Source organism: Bradysia coprophila, unplaced genomic scaffold (genome assembly GCF_014529535.1).
Source record: "Bradysia coprophila strain Holo2 unplaced genomic scaffold, BU_Bcop_v1 contig_94, whole genome shotgun sequence".
NCBI classification, from domain to species: Eukaryota; Metazoa; Arthropoda; class Insecta; order Diptera; family Sciaridae; genus Bradysia; species Bradysia coprophila.
In genome coordinates, this window is record NW_023504022.1 from 10,156,580 (window position 1) to 10,176,642 (window position 20,063).

The 20,063-nt window shown below is 37.9% G+C and overlaps 5 protein-coding genes across 6 annotated transcripts; 2 read left to right on the forward strand and 3 right to left on the reverse strand.

Annotated features, from left to right (window-relative positions):
• Positions 1 to 3,217: 3,217 nt before the first annotated feature.
• Positions 3,218 to 5,904, reverse strand: LOC119085439 (palmitoyltransferase ZDHHC3). Its single transcript, XM_037195857.1, has 6 exons — positions 5,570 to 5,904; positions 5,460 to 5,505; positions 5,208 to 5,391; positions 5,032 to 5,119; positions 4,806 to 4,971; positions 3,218 to 4,473 (listed from the first exon to the last, which is right to left on the reverse strand). Exons 1-6 carry the CDS (start codon positions 5,637 to 5,639, stop codon positions 4,206 to 4,208), a joined length of 822 nt encoding a protein of 273 aa, XP_037051752.1. The 5' UTR covers positions 5,640 to 5,904; the 3' UTR covers positions 3,218 to 4,205.
• Positions 5,905 to 7,488: 1,584 nt separating this feature from the next.
• On the reverse strand, positions 7,489 to 8,437 carry LOC119085449. 2 transcript variants are annotated; one of them, XR_005089296.1, is made up of 4 exons: positions 8,247 to 8,434; positions 7,990 to 8,213; positions 7,821 to 7,935; positions 7,489 to 7,752 (listed from the first exon to the last, which is right to left on the reverse strand). XR_005089296.1 is itself a non-coding variant. In XM_037195870.1 (3 exons), the coding sequence occupies exons 1-3, from the start codon at positions 8,188 to 8,190 to the stop codon at positions 7,652 to 7,654; spliced, it is 417 nt and encodes a 138-aa protein (XP_037051765.1). In that variant the 5' UTR covers positions 8,191 to 8,437; the 3' UTR covers positions 7,489 to 7,651. The 2 variants fall into 2 exon arrangements, 1 of the variants encoding a protein (XP_037051765.1); XM_037195870.1 differs by having other exon boundaries at positions 7,990 to 8,437.
• A 1,353-nt stretch (positions 8,438 to 9,790) lies between these two features.
• LOC119085450 lies at positions 9,791 to 10,636 on the reverse strand. The gene is made up of 3 exons (XM_037195871.1): positions 10,208 to 10,636; positions 10,036 to 10,150; positions 9,791 to 9,963 (listed from the first exon to the last, which is right to left on the reverse strand). Exons 1-3 carry the CDS (start codon positions 10,406 to 10,408, stop codon positions 9,866 to 9,868), a joined length of 414 nt encoding a protein of 137 aa, XP_037051766.1. The 5' UTR covers positions 10,409 to 10,636; the 3' UTR covers positions 9,791 to 9,865.
• A 1,687-nt stretch (positions 10,637 to 12,323) lies between these two features.
• Positions 12,324 to 15,788, forward strand: LOC119085392 (uncharacterized protein KIAA1841). The gene is made up of 10 exons (XM_037195788.1): positions 12,324 to 12,715; positions 12,778 to 13,144; positions 13,214 to 13,487; positions 13,546 to 13,817; positions 13,899 to 14,142; positions 14,200 to 14,337; positions 14,811 to 14,976; positions 15,034 to 15,087; positions 15,253 to 15,442; positions 15,501 to 15,788. Exons 1-10 carry the CDS (start codon positions 12,457 to 12,459, stop codon positions 15,745 to 15,747), a joined length of 2,211 nt encoding a protein of 736 aa, XP_037051683.1. The 5' UTR covers positions 12,324 to 12,456; the 3' UTR covers positions 15,748 to 15,788.
• Positions 15,789 to 15,969: 181 nt separating this feature from the next.
• LOC119085391 (ATP-dependent RNA helicase SUV3 homolog, mitochondrial) lies at positions 15,970 to 19,244 on the forward strand. The gene is made up of 10 exons (XM_037195787.1): positions 15,970 to 16,437; positions 16,504 to 16,895; positions 16,959 to 17,070; positions 17,221 to 17,390; positions 17,452 to 17,591; positions 17,656 to 17,790; positions 17,856 to 17,962; positions 18,039 to 18,561; positions 18,619 to 18,911; positions 18,975 to 19,244. Exons 1-10 carry the CDS (start codon positions 16,101 to 16,103, stop codon positions 19,163 to 19,165), a joined length of 2,400 nt encoding a protein of 799 aa, XP_037051682.1. The 5' UTR covers positions 15,970 to 16,100; the 3' UTR covers positions 19,166 to 19,244.
• Positions 19,245 to 20,063: the final 819 nt, after the last annotated feature.

Consider the following 20,063-nt stretch of genomic DNA (forward strand, 5'->3'; position numbering starts at 1 on the left):
CGTGCCTGATCTTGAACCTCGTCTGTGATCGATGATGGCACTAAAAAACTCTGGAATCTTTTTTTTTAAATAATTTATTTTTGGTACAAAATTATTTTATTTCAAAAATGGAAACATGATAATAATTCTATGCTACAGTTAAAACATCGGCAATTTGAAATGTTCAGAGATTTGTTAAAAAAAATGTTTTCTCTTAAAAGTTGAAGTTAGTGAAAAAGTCTATTTCGAGTCACCATTAAACTTAGCTCCATTTTAAAACTTTAGCTTTTCAAACATATTATTTATTCCCTATGTTCCACACGTAAACTATCATAACTCATCATCCGTAAGGAACCAGCGGAACCATCAAATATAGGTGATATGAGTATTCAGAATAATTCTCCTCGATGAAAAACAATCGAAATCTACGATTTGAAAATGCTTACTCACGTTTCTCATTCCCATTTGAATTAAATTATTCTGATTCACTTATCGCGCACTTACACACCATTTTATTCTTTTAATTTTTGTTTTAGAAACACATTGATTAAAATATAAAAGCAATAAAGAACATCAGAGTAAAGTCTAAGAACGATAAAATGGGTAACAGAGAAACTAATTAAATAATTTTGGTTTTCATTGCTGCAACACTTAACAGATTTAAGCTCTCTTATCAAAACATTTAAACTGACTTGATACACTTAAGCCAGTGCTACCTTATAATTAGATAAACACTCATAGTCCAGTGTTAGTGTGGTTGTGGTATGGCCGTATTGAAAATTTCCGCAAACCGCATTATCAAGGTAGTCCTAAATTTTGCGATAATGAATTTGATAACACAAAGAAAAAATTCGAAATTTCAGTTCGATGGTGTTGTTTGTAGCATGAGCGTAGCGAGTGCAACAAGTCACCCAAGAAAATGAAATTTCGAATTTTATTCCCCAATATCGGCACCACCGTGTATATTAGCATCTTCTGTGCTGTCCCATATGTCTCATATATGTATGATACGGTCCTTCCTAATATAAGCTCACTGCTATGACCTTACCAGATGTGTTGTCCCCAAAAGTAGAATTCCTGGTAAATGTACTCCGATCAGCGAAATCTACAGTTTGACTGTTCATTTACGCGTTCATATTCTATTAAAAACTGACACTGTACTAGTATACCAGGAGCCAGGACTCGTTAAAAAACTCAGTTAGTACCGAACGTCTGGGATCAATGTCATTATTTCAATAGATTCTTTTGAAAAACAGCCAAACGAGAATGGACGCATCTTCAAGAGGATTTTTTTAGATGTTGTTAGTAGGGTCTAGAAGCTATATTTCCTCATTTCGTCTAACATGTAGATATTTCCATAAGAAAAGTTCATGTTTTCGATCATCTTCCACTAGCCCCCCATCGAGGAATTTTTTACATTTAAAACTCATTTAAAAAAGTTCACTGGAAAAAGCGTCCAGTTTCGTTAGGCGATTTCCAAAAGAAATTAGCTTCATGCTTACACTACAAAGCAATCAAATTGCCGAGAAACTATGTCCGAAGTTTTATCTCAACGTCTTTCTATCTATTCATATTCACCACTGGATTTAGGGTGCAGCCACAACAAAATTTTAAGTTTTGATTACAAACATTAAGCGCAAATATTAGATTATTATGGTGCTGGAATTTGATTTATGGAATCTGAATTAAAGTTGAGTAATACAAAATTTCGACGAAATATATTCATATTACGCTGTCTCACTGGCTTTGATTGATCACCTGAAATTTATTTGTGAATTTAGTGCTTGTATATGGTTGATATGTTACGTTCAGAATCGAAATATTTTTTTATATTTGTTGTTGTTGTTGTTGGACAGCCCTCTCAAAATGTTGCGGATTGTTTTAATTATTCTTTATGTCATCAAATAGTTTTATTAGATTATTTTGATTCATTTAGCTTCTTCTTTTTGTTTTTATATTAAAAATATGTTTTTTTAATTGTCTCATTGTATAAAGTTTCTATTTTTTTTATTAAATTATTTTTCTTTTCAAGATGTTTACACTACATGTATATTATAATGTTACTATGAAATAATAAATATCCATCCATTGTTATGTCACATATACTATATTCTTATTAAACAAAAAAAAAATTCTGACCGAGTTCATTCAAATCAATTGGTAAGGGTAAAATCACATTTTGATTAATTTACTTTGTAGTTTATCTTTAGCGGATTAGCTTAAGTTTTTAAGTTCCATTTATATTGTGTTTATATGTGTGTGTATGTGTATGTGTGTGTATGTGTATCATAAAAATATTTTCGTAATTTGCTTACGAAACCAATTTCGTGTACCATCATCGAAAATGTAGATCTTTTCGACAACAATGCTGAAATGGTCTTTCCAACACTAACCGATGTCATGAAGTGTGCCAATCTTGTTCTTTATAGTCGTAACATAATGCGAGAAACCACTTTCTACATGCTACATTTGTCGAAAACCGTACTTTTCATGTTTCAAGCACTACTTCCGACGCCTTGAGCATGTAAAATCCACTTCATAACTCGGGATACAAATTAAAAGTCTCGTTTTCGTGTGTTTATTGACCTCGGCTACGCCTCGGATCAACAAAATTCACACAAAAACTCTACTTTTCGCCTTTTGTCCTTAGTCATGTAAAATACTGTTATATGATAGCAGACAGTGACATAGCACTACTCCTAGCATTGACATAGAAAATATTTGTAGGTTGCTAGTATCGCTGCGTCTCTCACGTTACGACAGAGTCAAGGTGGAGTTAAAACACATGATACGTGCAGTTGTACACGTTCACATGGATGGAAAATTGGAGGACGCTTGACTTAGGATTGTTAGTGCTTGGAGCAGAGCAACAGTGCTATAACAGTGACCATTTTATAGTTCGTTTAAGACGTTAACTTGGAATGAGTCAAATCCTGACATTTTTCTAAATGCTAAATGACATTTCTTCCAGGTGAGGGTCTTATTGTTAGAAAGGATCTGATTTGGTCAATCAAGCAAACTTTTGTTTAGCCCGCCATGCGTTAAACTATGTTGGTACCTACAACTGTAACATTGAAAGACTTAACATGATATCTCTGAAGGAGGGGCAAATATTCATAGAAAGTGCTTAGAAAATACTCCAAAAAACCTCAAATTCGTAGAAAGTCCTCAAGAAAATTCACAAAATCAAATAAAAAGAAGAAAATCCTTGAAAGTTGAAAATATCATTTGAAAATCCATCTCGAGAATCAGTAAAAAATCCTCGAAAAACCTCAGAGAATTTTTTTTTTGAATTCTTTGTCAACGAAATTTACAAATATCTTCCGCTCGTAACCAAACGACCAGTTCTTGCTGTAAAAATTCTTTTCTATGACAATATGCAAGGATATTGAAAATTACAGTCGGAACAAGTCAGATTTGACCTGACCTGAACCTGAGTTTAAAAGTTCAGGCACCTGAGTCAAAATTGACATTTTTTCCGATGTAAAATTGAAAATAAAAATCAAATAACCTGATCGGGTCAGGTTGGACAGGTCGAATCAGGTTTTAATTCAAAGATAGAAATAATGAACTAAGTGATTCCGCATGAAACACCAAACGTTAAACAAAAGAAGTAAAAGATTTTAAAGTTATGTGGTCGTGGTGATACGTTGAAAGTTTGTTATCGGAGTTTTTCGGACGTCATTTTTGTCTTCTTCTGGCTTATTTTCGCTAATGGCATGTACGAATGATGGAAGTTATGGTCAATACATACAGTCAAATGACATAAAAACAATAAGTTTCTAAGTAATGACAAGCTCAAAATGCTCTACGAAACTTTTAAGATTGTGTTCGAGCTGATAGAGAATACCTGGTTTGACCTCATGTCTATAGAGGTCTATAGAGGAGCCAAAAATCTCCGCATCACAAGCACGTAAATTGTTCTGCTTAATGTGGATGTTTTGTGTGAAAAAATAAATGATTTTTTTCGTGAAAAATATTAGCAAGATATTTGTGGTGTGGTGCTTGTTGTATAAATATAATTTTGTAATAGTAACGATGATATCGTTGGAAATTCGCCTACAAAACTGTTAAGGAATTACTCATAATAGTATATTAAAGCTAGCATGTATAACCAAAGCGAACAACTCAAAAAGTCTTAAAGAAATAAATTAACAACAAAAATATTTACAGCCTGTAAACAAAACCTGCATTCCGATCCAACGAAGAAGAGAAAAAACACGTGTCTAAACATCATGGGTCAGCAGAGGCATGTCATAGTCGTATTTCTTGTTACCGATACTGGAACATGGTAGTAACCATAAGGCTGGCTGTGCGCCACACACATCTTTTAGCAACATTAATTTCGGCCGGTACTGATGTCGATATCCTTTCAGTTGTAATGCCTCGATTGCAGTTTCATCGTACAGTATGGCATGCATTTGATCGACCATTATGGCAATGACAAATAATCCGAATAGACCCGATTCCAATAGAAGGAGTACACTGTGAAGCCTGTAGGGGAATTGAAGGAGAAGATAAAAATTTTAGAAGTTTGGAAGGTTACACTGGGTGGGCACCGGTTTGCTAATTCTTTCGTTTCAAATTCAGTTGACACTTTTCTCTGGGATTTATGCCTTGCAATGGAGACATTTAACGAACAATTAATGTCAACATCGCCTCAGATCGATGGTCGATAAGAAATTCAGACACAGTCGGAATTCGATCAGCAAATCCATCTGAAAACGTCGTCTAACACAAAAACTGTTCGCTAGACCCCCTACACTACTCGAAACGTTAGAATAAACCGATTCACACTTAATTAAGACAGATTTGGCCAACTTTACATTCTTGTCTGTGATTCCGGTAAATCGGGAGAGCACGTATCGCACGGATATATCCATGAGCCGACCACTAGCGCCACCGAATATATAGCCAGTATGCCAACGTAGACTAGAAATTGCAGGAAATACTTTTGGTTGCGCTCGCCGACACAGTTGTTGATCCAGGGACCTGAAACGATTATCGTGCAGGCAAAATTATTCGTTCATTACGTTGGATGTGTTGTCGTACAATGGTGATCCAGTTTGCGAATGCATCGCTTACAAATACGGCAATGGTGAGCTCTCGGTGGTCGATATGTTTCACATCTGGTGCAGACCTGTGGTCAATTTGAAATTTATTTGGATTCGCACTTGGAATAATGAGAAAGGGATGTGACTCCTGCCTCAATCCAACTGGAAACTTACAGTCCATTCCTCGCGTTCCATATCCGTTTTTTTACTAGTTTCCATCGAATGTAAATCGGAGAAGTCCAAGCGGATTTGCGGTAATGGAACCTTACCCGGATCCGATAAAACCGCCTTCAAATGGGCCATGGTCAGCATAAACACCACAGTATTGAATGTAACGACATGTATGGGTCCCCAGATACTGTGAATCGAGTGAAAATGCTTTTCAAAGTCGACCAATCAAATTTTGTTGAATTTTTGCTGGGTTACCTGTTTTGCATGGTAGACATGATGATCCAACGCGTGACGACATAATCTTTAATTGATAGAAGTCGATTTAATTGTGATTTCAATGAAAATATGAAAATTTGATAATTAACCTGCATAAAAGATGGACAGATACGTTACAAACACACAAATTATACCGCAAGGATCTTTCACAAACGTCATTTTCAACACAGTGTCTAATCGTTCAATGTTGCTTTTGTTTATGTTTTTTTTGTTAGAAATCCGAATTTATTTTTTACAGCGACAATCAACGATCATGCAGTCAATTCACATTTTCCATTTTAGTTTACTTTTACATTGTATGCGGTTGTGTCAAGACGCAATTTTTCCGAGAAGAAAACTTTCATTCACTTCTAGAATCACAAGAAAATCACAGACAATCGATATCAGGCATGACAGCAAAATTTTAGGAGAGAGGCATACAGCCAGAGAGATGTCAAAAAAAGAGTTGACAACTTGACAGAAATGCAATTTTGTACACTCAGAGAAATTCAAGGCAACAGCGGCTACAGCCGTCCATGGAGAAATTGCTGGAAATTGTTTTGAATTTTCAAATTCGGACAGCTTTTGTATACACAATGTGTACATTACGGTTTCATTCAGCGACGAGTTACTTTGTTGGTAGCGCTGCTCCTTGTATTAGCATAGAATTTAAAGGCTTTCATTACGTCATGTGTCGTGTTCTTGGTGTGTGTTTAAAATACACAAAACATATAGGTTTGCAGTGCCGGACTGGCCCTATGGGCGTTCGGGCGATTCCCGAATGGCCTTCTGATTTTTGTATGGATAAAGGGCATCGAGGGGCCTTTTGAAAAATTTGTTCATACAACGCCCGAAGGGCTTTTTGGAGCCAGTCCGGCACTGTAAGGTTTGTACCAAGTAACTGTATACACGAACTTTGACAACCCGAACAACGACAATTTCATCCACAGCAACGTCGCTTACGTGATATTTCATACAAATCGAGCAACGTCGCCTACACTATTTACACATAGATATTATTGAGGTTATGGTTCTGTGGATGAAATTTGACAATTCATATGGCCTTGGAACAAACCTAAACTAGGCACATAATGTATCAAAATTTGGAGACTTTTGACTTCTTTAGAATTTCTCTGAGTAAATGCAAGGCCGCAAGCCCCTCAGACGTTGTATGAAACCTTTTTTGTAAAGAGGTCTTCATTGCCCTTCATTTATATAAAAGTCAAAAAACTTTTCAGTTATCGACCAAACTCCTACATAGCCAATAGAGTTTTTTTAATTGGAGTTTCAATAGTTATTTGTTTACCTAGGGGAAAAAATTGGAAATTCCAAAAAGATCGATGTTTCTTATTTTCTCCCAGAGGTGAATTCAACGTTTTTCATGCGTGCATGTTGTGTTTTTCCATTTTTCTCCACGAAACAAAAACATCGATTCGCCATATCTTTTTGAAAACATAAACAAAGTGACAGTTCGAATGAGAAAAGTTTGATTTTCTCCCCATAGTAGAGAAAGTGCTGCACTTTTTTCACTAGAATTGTCATTCGACTAGTCGTCAAGAAAATACAATTTTCTCACACACAACTGAGCCAAGAATTACGAAATCGGTCTGATTCGATTACAATTTAGAAAGCTGCTTAACCTGTTACAGACGGCTGTCATCTGTTATCGACAACGACAGCAATGGTAAACAACAAGCTCTGACCAATGAGGTCTTTACAGCAAAAAAGGATGTTCAAAACAAATGAAGTAAAAGATTTCTGAAATCAATCTCTGAAAATCTTCGATCGAAAACTGTTAATATGCTTGCCGTCTCGACAGGTTAACCAAAGGCAAGGTGAAATTAGTCACAAATTCTTCGGGAGTCGGACAATGCAAGCTTGCATTTTATATTAGTATAAGCCCCTGACATATATATTTCACAGTGCATTCGAGTTTTCCTCCAGATGACCATATAACGTGTACGATCACACAAATCTCGACACTGTCGCCCCTGACGATTTGTTGAAGTAAAAGATTTGATATTTCTAGTGATATGCTGGGCCTGACGTCAGTTAGTTATAATATTTTGTATTTAAAATTTCAACATTAATTTGAAAACATCTGTTAGTACTTTCAAGACTGGATGCTGTTAGGACAACGGATCAAAACAGTTTGCAGCCTTTGGTACTTTCGACAACGTTCGGTTAACTATCTATTGCACAATTGGTTCATCATAAGCCAATCTGGTTTCGTTCGATTTTCTGGCATCATCAAATGCAGAGAACACACACCAAAAACAGTATAAGAATCCCACTAAAATTACGGATAAGAAACGAAACAAAATAAGTTTTTATTCGAATTGATCGCATCTTATGATTTACCAAAAGGCGCGATAAATGTAAACAACACCAGACCGAGGGAGGCGAGACCTACAATAATTGCAGCCGCTGATGGAAACACCACAACAATCCACGGCACATATAGTAAATGATTGTTCTGAAAAGAAAGGTATTATTGATGACGACCGGTGATATGTGTCGGCATATATACCTTAATGACTCCAACGAACAGTGCGACCGTTGATAAGGCTTGAACTATCGTCCAGAATATTTTTTCGCCGGTATATTGGTGCCATGAATACAATATTGAATATAAGATGATAAAATGTGCCACAGCAATAAATACGGTGGCAGTCTTAAGATCGAAGGCGCAACAGAATTGTTTCAACGTGTAATCGGAGTAGTTAATCATTTTGCTTGTTTGAATGTTATACACTTTTCTGTCAACCACAAGTCGGATAACTTTACTTAAATTCCACTACGAAAATCGCTTATCTTTTGCTTGAAAAAATTCTCGCGGAATTATGATTTCAATATGACTGAGTGAACTGACAGTTAACTTGTTCTTAAGACGAAGGGGACGAAGGTCGTTGACTTTCTTCAACGATTTTGTTGCACAATTCGTTTGTTTTTACACATACGTGCATCAAAGTATCTGCATGTGCGTTTTGCACGTATATAGCAAAGAAGTCCAGTCTTTTTTGGTATAATATAGCCTCTTGTGTGTTTATACATACCGGTAGATAGGTTAACATGGCATTACATGGGACGTTCACGTTGGTTATAAGTATTATAAACAATATTTTACATGCTACATCTCCGAGTTTCATATGCCAAGGGTTGTAAAAGTTGATTATCCCTCATTCACGGAGCGAAACTGGCTATTTCCGCCCCAAGGAATGAAACTGACTATTCTTTACTGATAAGGGGTCATTCACAAATTACGCACGCACCAAATTCGAAATTTCAGACCCCCCTCCCCCCTTGCACGCGAAAATGTAGGGAGAAAATTTCAAAAATGTATGAAGCGTACGCTTTTGTCAAACCCCCCTCCCCCCTTAAGAGCGTGCGTAATTTGTGAATGGCCCCTAAATAGTTATTTGTGTATCGATTGATTACGTATTAAGTTTTGTATGCTTGCTAAGAGGACCGAAAGTAAAGAAATGTCAATTAAAGGGGCGAAAGCGAAAGCTTTCGCCCCGCGAATTGACAGCTTTACTTTCGGTCCTTTTAGCAAGCATACAAATGATGTTTTGTTGACAATCCGTCAGATGACAGTCATGTAGAGAAAATGTCTATTTTCTCCTCCCCGGTTTTGACAGGGGCGAAAATAGAAATTTTCTCAACAGAACTGTCACCTTTGCTTTAGTTTTGAAAATTTCTGTGACAAGTTGATATTTTCTTTTTGTGGAGAAAACCGGTTAATCACAACTCGCCAAGCACCTCGCACATATGAAAAACTTTGTATCCATCTCTGGAAGAAAATGAGAAATTACAAATCGAGCGATTCGAGGTGTTCTCTCCACTTCACTCAGGCCGCAAAACTTCACAATTGTTGAATTTTCATATTTTCTTCTCTCGGTAAACGAATAACTATTACATTTTAGGCCTTCGAAAATTCTTGAAATTCGATGGAAAGAACGGTTTTAGGTCTGAATTTTAAATATAATTAAATTTCGGGTGTCTACTGCTTCAACTGCTCATTTGAACTTTTTTAAAGTGTGAAAATGAGCAGCCAAAAATTCAAATTTTCAGCTGTTTAAATATGCTCAACAAAATTCAGCTTGTGAGTGTTTGGATTTCATTCAATATTTGGTTTAGTTCACCTGTTTTAAATACCTTAAACACTATGTGTGAAAGGAATTGGGAGGTAAAAAAGTGATAAATTCTGATTATTGTCGTGTTGTTATAACAAAATTTATGTTATAACTAATGATTGAAAAGGTTCGATAATTCAATTCCAGTGATATGCTGATGGGCTTGTCGTCAGTAAAAAGTTAATTAGTTTAATGTTTTAATTATTATTTAATCAATTATTTTTTTTGCTGGTATTGGCACAACGTAATTTTATTTTAACTGTAAGTCTATCATGCTATCGGCTCATCGTAAGACAATCTGGTCTCATCAGTTTTTCGGACCTCATCAAATGCCGAGAATACACACCAGAAACAGTACAAGAATCCCACTAAAATTACGGATAAGAAACGGAATGAAATTAATGTGCATTTGCATCACTCGCATCACCTTCACCACTTACTCAATGGGGCGATAAATGCGAACAACGCCAAAGCTAAGAAGGCTAGGAAGACAATAATTGCAGCCGCCGATGGAAACACCACAACGATCCACGGCACGTACAGTAAATAATTGTTCTGAAAAAATTTCTCTTTGATCACTGCCCCCCACTGTTTATAAGTGTCGGTATGTACCTTAATGACTCCAATAAACAATGCGACTGTTGATAAGGCTTGAACTATCGTCCAGAATATTTTTTCGCCGGTATATTGGTCCCATGAATACAATATTGAATTTAAGATGATAAAATGTGCCGCTGCAATAATGATGGTGCCAGTCTTAAGATCAAAGGCACAACAGAATTGTTTCAACGTGTAATCGGAGTAGTTAATCATTTTGCTTGTTCGAATGTTATACGCTTTTTCCCCAATCACAAGTCGAATAACTATACGTGGATTCCCCTACGGAAGCCGCTTATCTTTTGTTTACTTTGTAAATGTCGTTTAATAACACAAAATTCACGTTGAATGATTTCAATAACTTTTGTTTACTAAAATAATGGGATGGCTGAACCAACTTGACAGTTAAATAATTAGTTCTTAAGACGAACGCGGCCGAAGGGGCGTCGACTTTCTTAAACGAGTTGTCTTATTTTTATACATTTGTGTGTCAAAGGCTCTGCCTGCGTGTACGCATATGTATTAGCTGGTAGCGACTCTGTTGTTACACACTGAAGAGTGTAATTTATATACTAATGTTACTAAGTAATGTTCGTCGAAATAAAATACGTTTCAAAATTTAATAAGTCTGCTCCTTCCAAGACACCAGATTAGATTAAAATGAAGTTGAAAAGATTTTTTTTAATTTTAAAGATATTTTACCAAGTTTTCCTCTAAAAAAGGAAATGTTGTTACTGTCGAATTTTAACAATAGGGTTTTCTATAACGTTCTTCATCAACATGTCCTTTTCTGAAGGTATATGACTATCCATCACAACACACACACACACACACACAAAATGTGTTACGTTTGCTTAGCTCTGGCTTCAAAACGTCGATCCTTGTTGGAATTCCCCATTTTCCCCCCGTTTTTCTCCACGAAAAGAAAACACCGCTTCATTATAATAGTTATTTACGCCACTGTGGTGGACTGTATATTCTAGGCAATTTTGCTTGTTGACAACTTTTCATGTCAGGAACCGAAAACCCTAGAAAAGCCCCGACACATGAAAAAAGTTTTGAAATCAGATCAAAGTGACAATTCGCGGGTGAAGTAGTAGCTTACATGGGATGCCTGGCAAGTTATCCATCATATACTCAAGATCGCATTTTACGACTCCGAGCGGAGCAATCAAAGTGACAATTCGCGGGTGAAGTAGTAGCTTACATGGGATGCCTGGCAAGTTATCCATCATATACTCAAGATCGCATTTTACGACTCCGAGCGGAGCTATTTTCTCCCCCGAATTCCGAATAATTCCTAACAAATTCTAAATTTTTCTTTTATAAATTCTTCGGAAATTTCCGAGGTGAAGTCGATTTCTGAAAAAACACGGAATGAATTTTATTGCCTATCCACCCAGAATATTGTTGTTACATGTACATTTCCCACCCGCGGAAAGCGGTCGTTACATGTGGGAACTTTTTTATTACATCACAGGTGAAGGAAAATTCATACAAAAATTCATTACATACCAGGAATTTCATTACTTAACAGCAAAAATATATCAAATGAAATATTCTTTAGTCACTAGTAGTGACTCTGCACTTGTCAAAATAACCGTTTCCAAAGCTTGTTGTTTAAAACCACACTTGTGAGTTCGGCTCGCATCAAAAAATTGATCCCTTATGTAATGAACAACCTCCGCAGCATCCAATGTAATCTACTATTACATGCTGAAAAGCATCAAAAGAAGTACTTGAAACATGAAAAGTACGGTTTCCGACGCATGTACCATGTAAAATAAATGTTAAAACAAATGAAGTGATAGAATCAAATTCAAATGGAAAATTTCATATTTAAACGGAGGATCCCATTGAATCCCGATTTTGATTTACAGGCTTCTCTTAACTAGTATAAGAATATAGTATATTTAAAAAAAAGTGAAAGCAAAGCAAAGTTCAGAATAATCATAATATTAGAAAGTCATCTGCTTCACGTCACCTTTAGACGTATATGTTGAGTTCACTTACCAAGTTTCGTATTCATTCATTCCAAATGTATTCGAACAATGAATATATACATAGCACGACTCGACTATACTTCTCTCTTTCTGCGAGAAAATATATCCTGTTTCCATGGAAATCGTGAAAATGTTTATCGAACTGAAATTTTTCGCCTAAGCAATCTTTTCTTGATATGGACGTTTATCGTAAAGAAAAAATTCGTCATTGAAAATTAAAAAATTTGTTGTCTAATTAGTGAATGTTTAGTATCACACAAAATGTCCAAAACTGACGAAACAGCCGACAAGTCGGATAGCATATCGATGCACGATTTTTTGGATTTCCTTAAAATTAGTTGCCAGTTGAATGAGTCTATAAGTGAAACTATTGATAAAACCGATAAGAAGGTCGACTACGATCAATTGGCGAAAAATGAATTGATTCATTCCATTTTGGATAAATGCCAGGCGAACAATCCAAATGTGAATGGGCCTGGTGAAAAGGTAGAGACGACTACAGGATCGTGCGACAAAAAAGGTATTGAGTCAGTAAACTTTGCTTGATTTCTTGAATGGTCGTTTTTTCTAATCGAATGTTAGCTAATAAGCGTCGGTCCAGTCGGAAAAGTAAGGACGAGACAAAGCCATCTCTGGATCCATCGTTGAGTGAAAAATTGGATGAAGTTATTGACGAGGGAATTCTAGATTCTGTCTTACCCTTTCTATGCAATTCGAATAACCAATCGGCGAGCACAGTCACCGTAACAGCAACTCATACATGTCCAGCAAAATCGAAAACATCGGCGAGTACCATAAATATTGGCACCAATGTGCTAAACAAACCCGATGCATCGAATTTGAAAGTTCAATCTGAGACCGTTGTAACTAACAAAACCAGCAAGGATACTAGTGGTACCAGTAAATTAAGACGAAAGTCCGTTCTTCCATCAAATTCAACGGCGGCAGAGTGAGTGATTTTCTGTAAACCTACATAGGTCATACAACTCTTCATTGATATTGATGTTCAACTATCCAGGTCAGAAGTGGTGATCCATGTTTGCGATGAAGTCAAGGGCGTTTCTCGTGACTTCACATGTCCTCAAAAATTGTTGGTAGCAAAAATGGGCTACTTTGCAGATGTAACTGCCGGTCAGCGTTTGGAGGATATGGATATATCGGTACACTGTGACTTACAAATATTTGAGTGGTTAATTCGATGGGTGAAACGTGAATCTACTTCCCAAGAAACTTGGTGCTCCTTGGATCCCACAAATGTAGTGCCAATTTTAGTATCGGCTAGTTTCCTACAGGTTTCTCTTACAAATTTTTCCTTTCAAAATGGTTCAGCTTTGTAAAACCTTTTCTTAGATGGAACCGCTACTTGTTGACTGCTTATCGTTTTGTCATGCCAATCTGAACGATGTTGTAAAGGCGTCGGCTAATCTCTCTTGTCTCAATGATAGCATCATATCCCGACTGGCTGCAATGTTTACGAACACTGAATTGGAAATGGTTAAAGATAAAAAGGAAAGAGTAACTCCCCGACTGTGGACGAAATTAATACAAAGCCTATGTGAACCAGAGTCTGAAGTATTACGCGGTCATTTTGCGAGCGCTGCTGATCTTTACCGATGCAACCGGTTTGTTCAAATTTTTAGTATTTTGTGCTATGGTCCCTCTTCTCGAAATCGCTTAGTTTTACCATCTAACTGGTTCCACAGTTGCTTCAAGCATGTAACACATTCCGTGAGCTCGTACATCCATTGCATTCCGACGAATCTGCGACTGAATCGATGGGGTCAAACAATCAGTCAACATACTCGAGATTTGGCATGGAACATTACAAGCCACGTATCGGCTTTGTACAAGGAACTGAAGTCATGGAGAAAAGTTTACTGGAGGTTGTGGGGAAATTGTCACTTCCTCTTTTGTTCAACATGTGAAACCCATTTCCCAGTCTACCAGGTCGGTAAATAAGTTAATCCATTTGCTTTGTTTGAATGGTTTTTCCGAATTTTATAGATGAATTGGTGCTTATATCATCCCGACCAACCGCAATTTCTTGGTCCAGTTACTGAGGGCCGCATGGCTGGACCTTCAGGTCGTTATCCTTGTTGTGGTCAACAAGCATTTAGATACGAAACTTTGCCGGGGCCAATGGTTTGTTACATTTTATACCTTTCACAGGCGGCAGGCATATAATATCGGCTAGAAGTGCTATTATTGACGCGAAATCTTTTACTTCATTTCTTTTAACATTCAATTCGCTACACAAGTTCCCATTACTCAGAGCTTGCCACTCATTTTTGTGCAAATAGTCTAAAACACACAGTTGTCGAAACAAATTGACCTGTTTGTATACAAGAAAGATTCGAGTTACTTCTGACAAAACACTCAATTGTTGGAACTACAAGAAGAAAAAAAGAAGCAAGGCTTGATGGGTTCAAAAAGTGTTTTATAGACTATTTGCACGCGCGGTATTTGTACTCGGTGTAAATAGCATTTCATAGACTATTGGCACCCGGGTGCAAATAGTCACTTCGTATCGCCGTTATCGACATCAGATGAATAGGTGTCCGTAAATGGTTAATATTTCGGTTCTCATTCTATTAATTTGTGATTAATCATTGAAGGGTTGTCAATACCGTGAGCACACCATACACACCGATTCCGATCGTGACCGAGCTATTCTAAGTTTGGTTCATTTAGCAGAAATTGGTGGATGTCTTTATGATGCAGCTCCAACACGAGTAAATGGTGCTAGTGTTAACGATCCATGGTGGAACGGAATCACACTGGGTACGATTGTCATTCAAATCGAGTTCTGATCTTATAAATAAACTTTTTGTATTGTAGCACCATCTCGAGAGAAGCAAGGATTGTTGCCGAATTTTAACGTTAACTTTGATGGTAAGGACTGTCTTCTATTGAAAATTGTCTAAAGCTTCACCAAATTTCGCTAAATAATTCACTAAATTTGGTGAATTGTTTAGTAAAATTTAGTAAAATATTTCTCAATATTGAGCCTTTCCTGCACAATATCGTCCAATTCGTTGAACGAATCAACTGTTTCAGCTGAAACCCGTTACAAGCATCCACGAAAACTTACAGCGAAAATGTCATTCATGGACTCCAGTAGTGAGACGGATACGAGTGAAAACAACAAAAAATATCCAATGAGTAAACAGTTCTCAACGAGCAGCGATGGTTGCGAATCAGACGATTACAGCAGTCCCAGGCCAGTTGTTAGCCGATCAAGTCGACGGTAAATTGAAGTCTCTCTCCGATTTGCAATAATTAGAGTTCCAATTAACTTCTATCAGAAAAGCTAAAGTTTCCGGCCGACATTGGGCTGGAGATTTATCGGCCAGATCGAATCAAGATAATCAACGAGAATTCGAAGAGAGAGCAATGAAACAAGTTATAGCGCTGGTGGGAAAGAAAACTGGTAGTGATCTGAATATGCAGTATCAAACGCATCAACAGGGTGGAACTTATATGCGATTGGAGGCGGAGTGGAGAGAAAGCTTAAAGCAACGAGCTGCGTCAAAGCCAAAAAATACTAAATAAATTGCGAGTAGTTTGAGAAAAATAAAAAAAGCTGCAAAAAAGTACCTTGTTTCCTGAAGTAGCTGTACCATCTGTACCTGGGCGGTGTTGATACTTCCTGTTCTGAAGGGCCCGTCATTTCAAATGTGGCCTCTCTTCCATCTTAGTTCGTTTCATTCATTTACAGATGGCGTTGAGTTCGAAATAAGAAAACATGACAGATGACAACGATGACATTCGACCAGTGCTCTTGCATCCATCAGTCATAAATTTGAAGGTTATGTACGTCCTTCGGTTCATAATGTTTTCGCAAAAATGAACACTATCGCGCACAAGTTCTACAAAATTCGTCAGTCACTTCTTTGTAATCCACAATGATACGATCGGTGTTCAGTCCCTTGTGGACTGTCAGCAGATTCTCGCTCTTGACAGAAAGTGCAACATTCAAGTTATTGCATCATAACGCGGAAATTTTCAAATCAAACCTGCGCTACACAAATATTCTACAATATCATCAGTGCCGTGGGAAAAAGGATGACTCTAAAGTGTCGGCGCTGTTCAAACCGGTTCCAGTTCAGTCGAACCGTGATAACATAAACATTGGAGCTGAGTTAACCGGGAAATTGGATAAGGGTGAACTGTTAAAGATCCTGAATGCCTTCACACAAAAACCGGAAATAAAGCGGATGTGTGCAGAACACGGACTGGACGGTTAGTATACCATCTGTCTATTAGAAATTAGTGTTCCAGTCGTCATCGCTTCGATTCCATTTTTAGCATTCCTTCAGCAACAAACTTTCGCCAGCTTTCGTCGCTATTGTATCGATGCTGAGAATCTACCGGCCGATTTGCACATCATCATCAGCGATATTCTACAGGGCGCCGGTCATCCCGACGACATATTGCCATACTTTTTACGTTTTGCTCGTAAAATGTTTCCACACTTAGACTGCATGGAGGATCTAAAACAAATCTCTGATTTAAGAACGCCGGCCAATTGGTATCCGCACGCTCGGGCGAAGGCACGAAAAATCATTTTCCATGCCGGACCGACGAATTCCGGTAAAACGTACCATGCAATGAATAGCTTTATGAAGGCGAAAAGTGGAGTGTATTGTGGACCGTTGAAATTGCTAGCTGCTGAAGTGTTCAACAAATGTAATACGCTGGTAAGTACAGTGTGCGGTGTCCCGTTAATTCATTAATTCATTAAAAGGAAATCGATTTCTCAGGGGACACCATGCGATCTGGTTACCGGAGAGGAACGAAAATTTGCTAATGCCAATGGCACACCGTCGAGTCACGTAGCCTGCACAGTTGAAATGACATCAATAACCAATCCATGTAGGTATAGGTTTGATACAAAAAGATCTGTTTTCGACTGACGAACATTTATTTGTGAGGTGTTCTCAGACACGAGTCACCAGAATAACAACCCCTTAGAGTGCAGCGAATGTATTGCCAAATTAATTTGCGGATTTTGTGTTCTTTTAGACGAGGTGGCTGTCATCGATGAAATTCAATTGTTAAAGGATCCCGGTCGAGGATGGGCCTGGACAAGGGCATTTTTGGGTTTAATTGCTGATGAGGTTCATGTTTGTGGTGAAGCCGGTGCGGCATCTCTATTGGAACGTTTATGCGAGACAACTGGGGAGGCAGTTGAGGTAAATAACCTGAATCCACTCAGCCGAGAATTTTCCTTTAATCGAATGTCTTGGCTTTTAGATTCGGGAATACAAGCGACTTACTAAACTGACGGTTGAAGACAGCGCGCTGGGGTCATTGGATAACGTTGTTCCCGGCGATTGTGTTGTGTGTTTCAGTAAAAATGACATTTACTCAGTTTCGCGACAGATAGAATCCAGGTTCGTTAGATTCGGGAACAGTTTCAGTTTTAAGATTTTCCAATTGACCGGTTACCGATTTTAGTGGGAAAGAAGTGGCTGTTATTTATGGAGGATTGCCGCCTGGTACGAAATTAGCTCAAGCTGCCAAATTTAATGATCCGCAGAACAGCTGTAAGGTCATGGTCGCCACAGATGCTATAGGAATGGGTTTAAATTTGTGAGTATCTGAATATGGCACGTCAGGTACTGACATACTAAAATTGTTATTTATTTGGCCTTTAGGAGCATACGAAGAATCATTTTCTATTCACTGAAAAAACCCACGGTCAACGAGAATGGCGAACGTGAAATCGACGTAATCTCAGTATCTTCTGCCTTACAGATCGCTGGTGAGTTAAAACGAAATTCTTTGCTCCACTTTCTTCACTTTATTTATTCCTCCAAAAATCTCTTCTACGTGTTAAGGAAGAGCCGGTCGTTTCGGAACCCAATGGGAAAATGGATTTGTGACCGTCTTCCATCCAGACGATCTTCTAACGTTAAAAGGCTTGCTTAGCCAACAACCCGAACCTCTGACCCAAGCTGGTTTACATCCCACCGCCGATCAAATAGAACTTTATGCCTATCACCTGCCCGACTCAACGCTGAGCAATTTGATGGACATTTTCGTTTCGCTCAGCACCGTCGACGATTCGTTATACTTCATGTGCAACATCGACGATTTTAAATTCCTAGCCGAAATGATCCAGCACGTACCGTTAGCACTGCGGGCACGTTATGTATTCTGCTGTGCACCGATCAATCGAAAGATGCCGTTTGTGTGTGCGATGTTTTTGAAATTTGCCCGTCAATTCAGCAAAAATGAACCGATCACATTTGACTTTGTCGTTTCGAATTGCGGCTGGCCGTTTAGTTTACCGAACACAATTCTGGAGTTGGTACAACTGGAAACTGTGTTCGATGTCATGGACTTGTATTTGTGGTTGAGGTGCGTTTAACGCATTCATTTCTGCACTCGGTGTTATTAACGATCTATGAATTGCAGCTATCGGTTCCCGGATCTATTTCCGAACGCAGCTCTCATCAGAGAAACACAGAAGGATATCGATGACCTAATCCAGCAGGGTGTGTTCCAGATAACCAAATTGCTGAAAAACGCTGAAAATGCAGCTGCGGATACTAAAGATGTTAATTCATCTGTAACCAGTAGCAGAAAGTCTGGCACTGAAAATTCAGCAACAACCACTAAAGACGTTTATTCACCTGTACCAATTAGCAAAAATTCTGGCTTCCAACGGAAAAACTCTGAAAATACGGCGTCGCACACAAATTACTTAGGTGCGTAGTCGCAAGACTCGGAATTCTGAATTTGTTTCACCGATTTTTTTTACTTTCCTTCAGACACGATACAGTCCGTGCAGCGCGGCGGTGGTCGTTTCACCCAAGAAATTCTGAAGAAGGGGCTGATAACGCAAGACATGCTGAATAAGTTGCATCAGGAATGGGGTCGAACAGGTAAAAGTAATGCGGCTACGTATGACGATGAAACATTGACGAAAAAAGGGAAGAAAGGAACTCGACGCAAGAAATAAGATAAAATTTTGATTGGAAAATTTTTGTACAACCAAAAAATAGTTTATTGTTCGCAACAATAAAGACGGTAAGACAGTTGTGGAACTCTTTTCTTACCGGCGGAAGCTGTTTCCACTTTCCAAGAGATTCACGTATTCGTTTCCATTGACAACTACCCCGAATACAGAGACAATCAACTAGATGAAATAGTGACCCTAAGAATCAGAAATTTTCTTTCCATTTCGATCGTTACCTTAAATCGAAATATTCCGCCTGTGGTTAGGGGTCATGCTTAAATTATGTAAAGCTTTTTCAGTGCTGTCATCAAAATGAAATCCTAAATAACTCGAGAATTACAGCCTCTGTGAAGTTCTAGAACAAACATTTGACTCACGAAAACCCACATTTATCGAGTTATAATTGATTTAAATTTGCTAGCAGCACTGAAATAGTGGGTGTCATCAATGAACCACTGTAAACGTACAGCCAAGTCAAGAAACGAAAATGAACAACAAAATTGTCGGAGAAACCTATACCAGAACCTATACAGAAACCATGCGTCATCAATCTTAGCTTTTGCCTAAAGTTCTATCGTTCTTCATTGGGCATGGGGTCACGTATATCACAATTATTACTAACTTTTTCACAAAATTTCTTTATCCGGCAAGTGTAGCACCAACGAAATCATCGAATCTCTAAGTTCTTTTGATGAAAGCAACCATTTTCAACAGTGTCAACATCTCAACATTTATTTACTTGTCCCACTTGTATAATACGACCACTCTCCGTACTAATGTTAAGCCAAACACCGTACCACATTGTTCGTGTGCTTTGGAAAGCTTTCGATAACAATTGGAAAATGGAATACAAAAGAAGCTTAAAGCTCTCGAAAGCTCTTTAAAAGCAAAGACACAAATG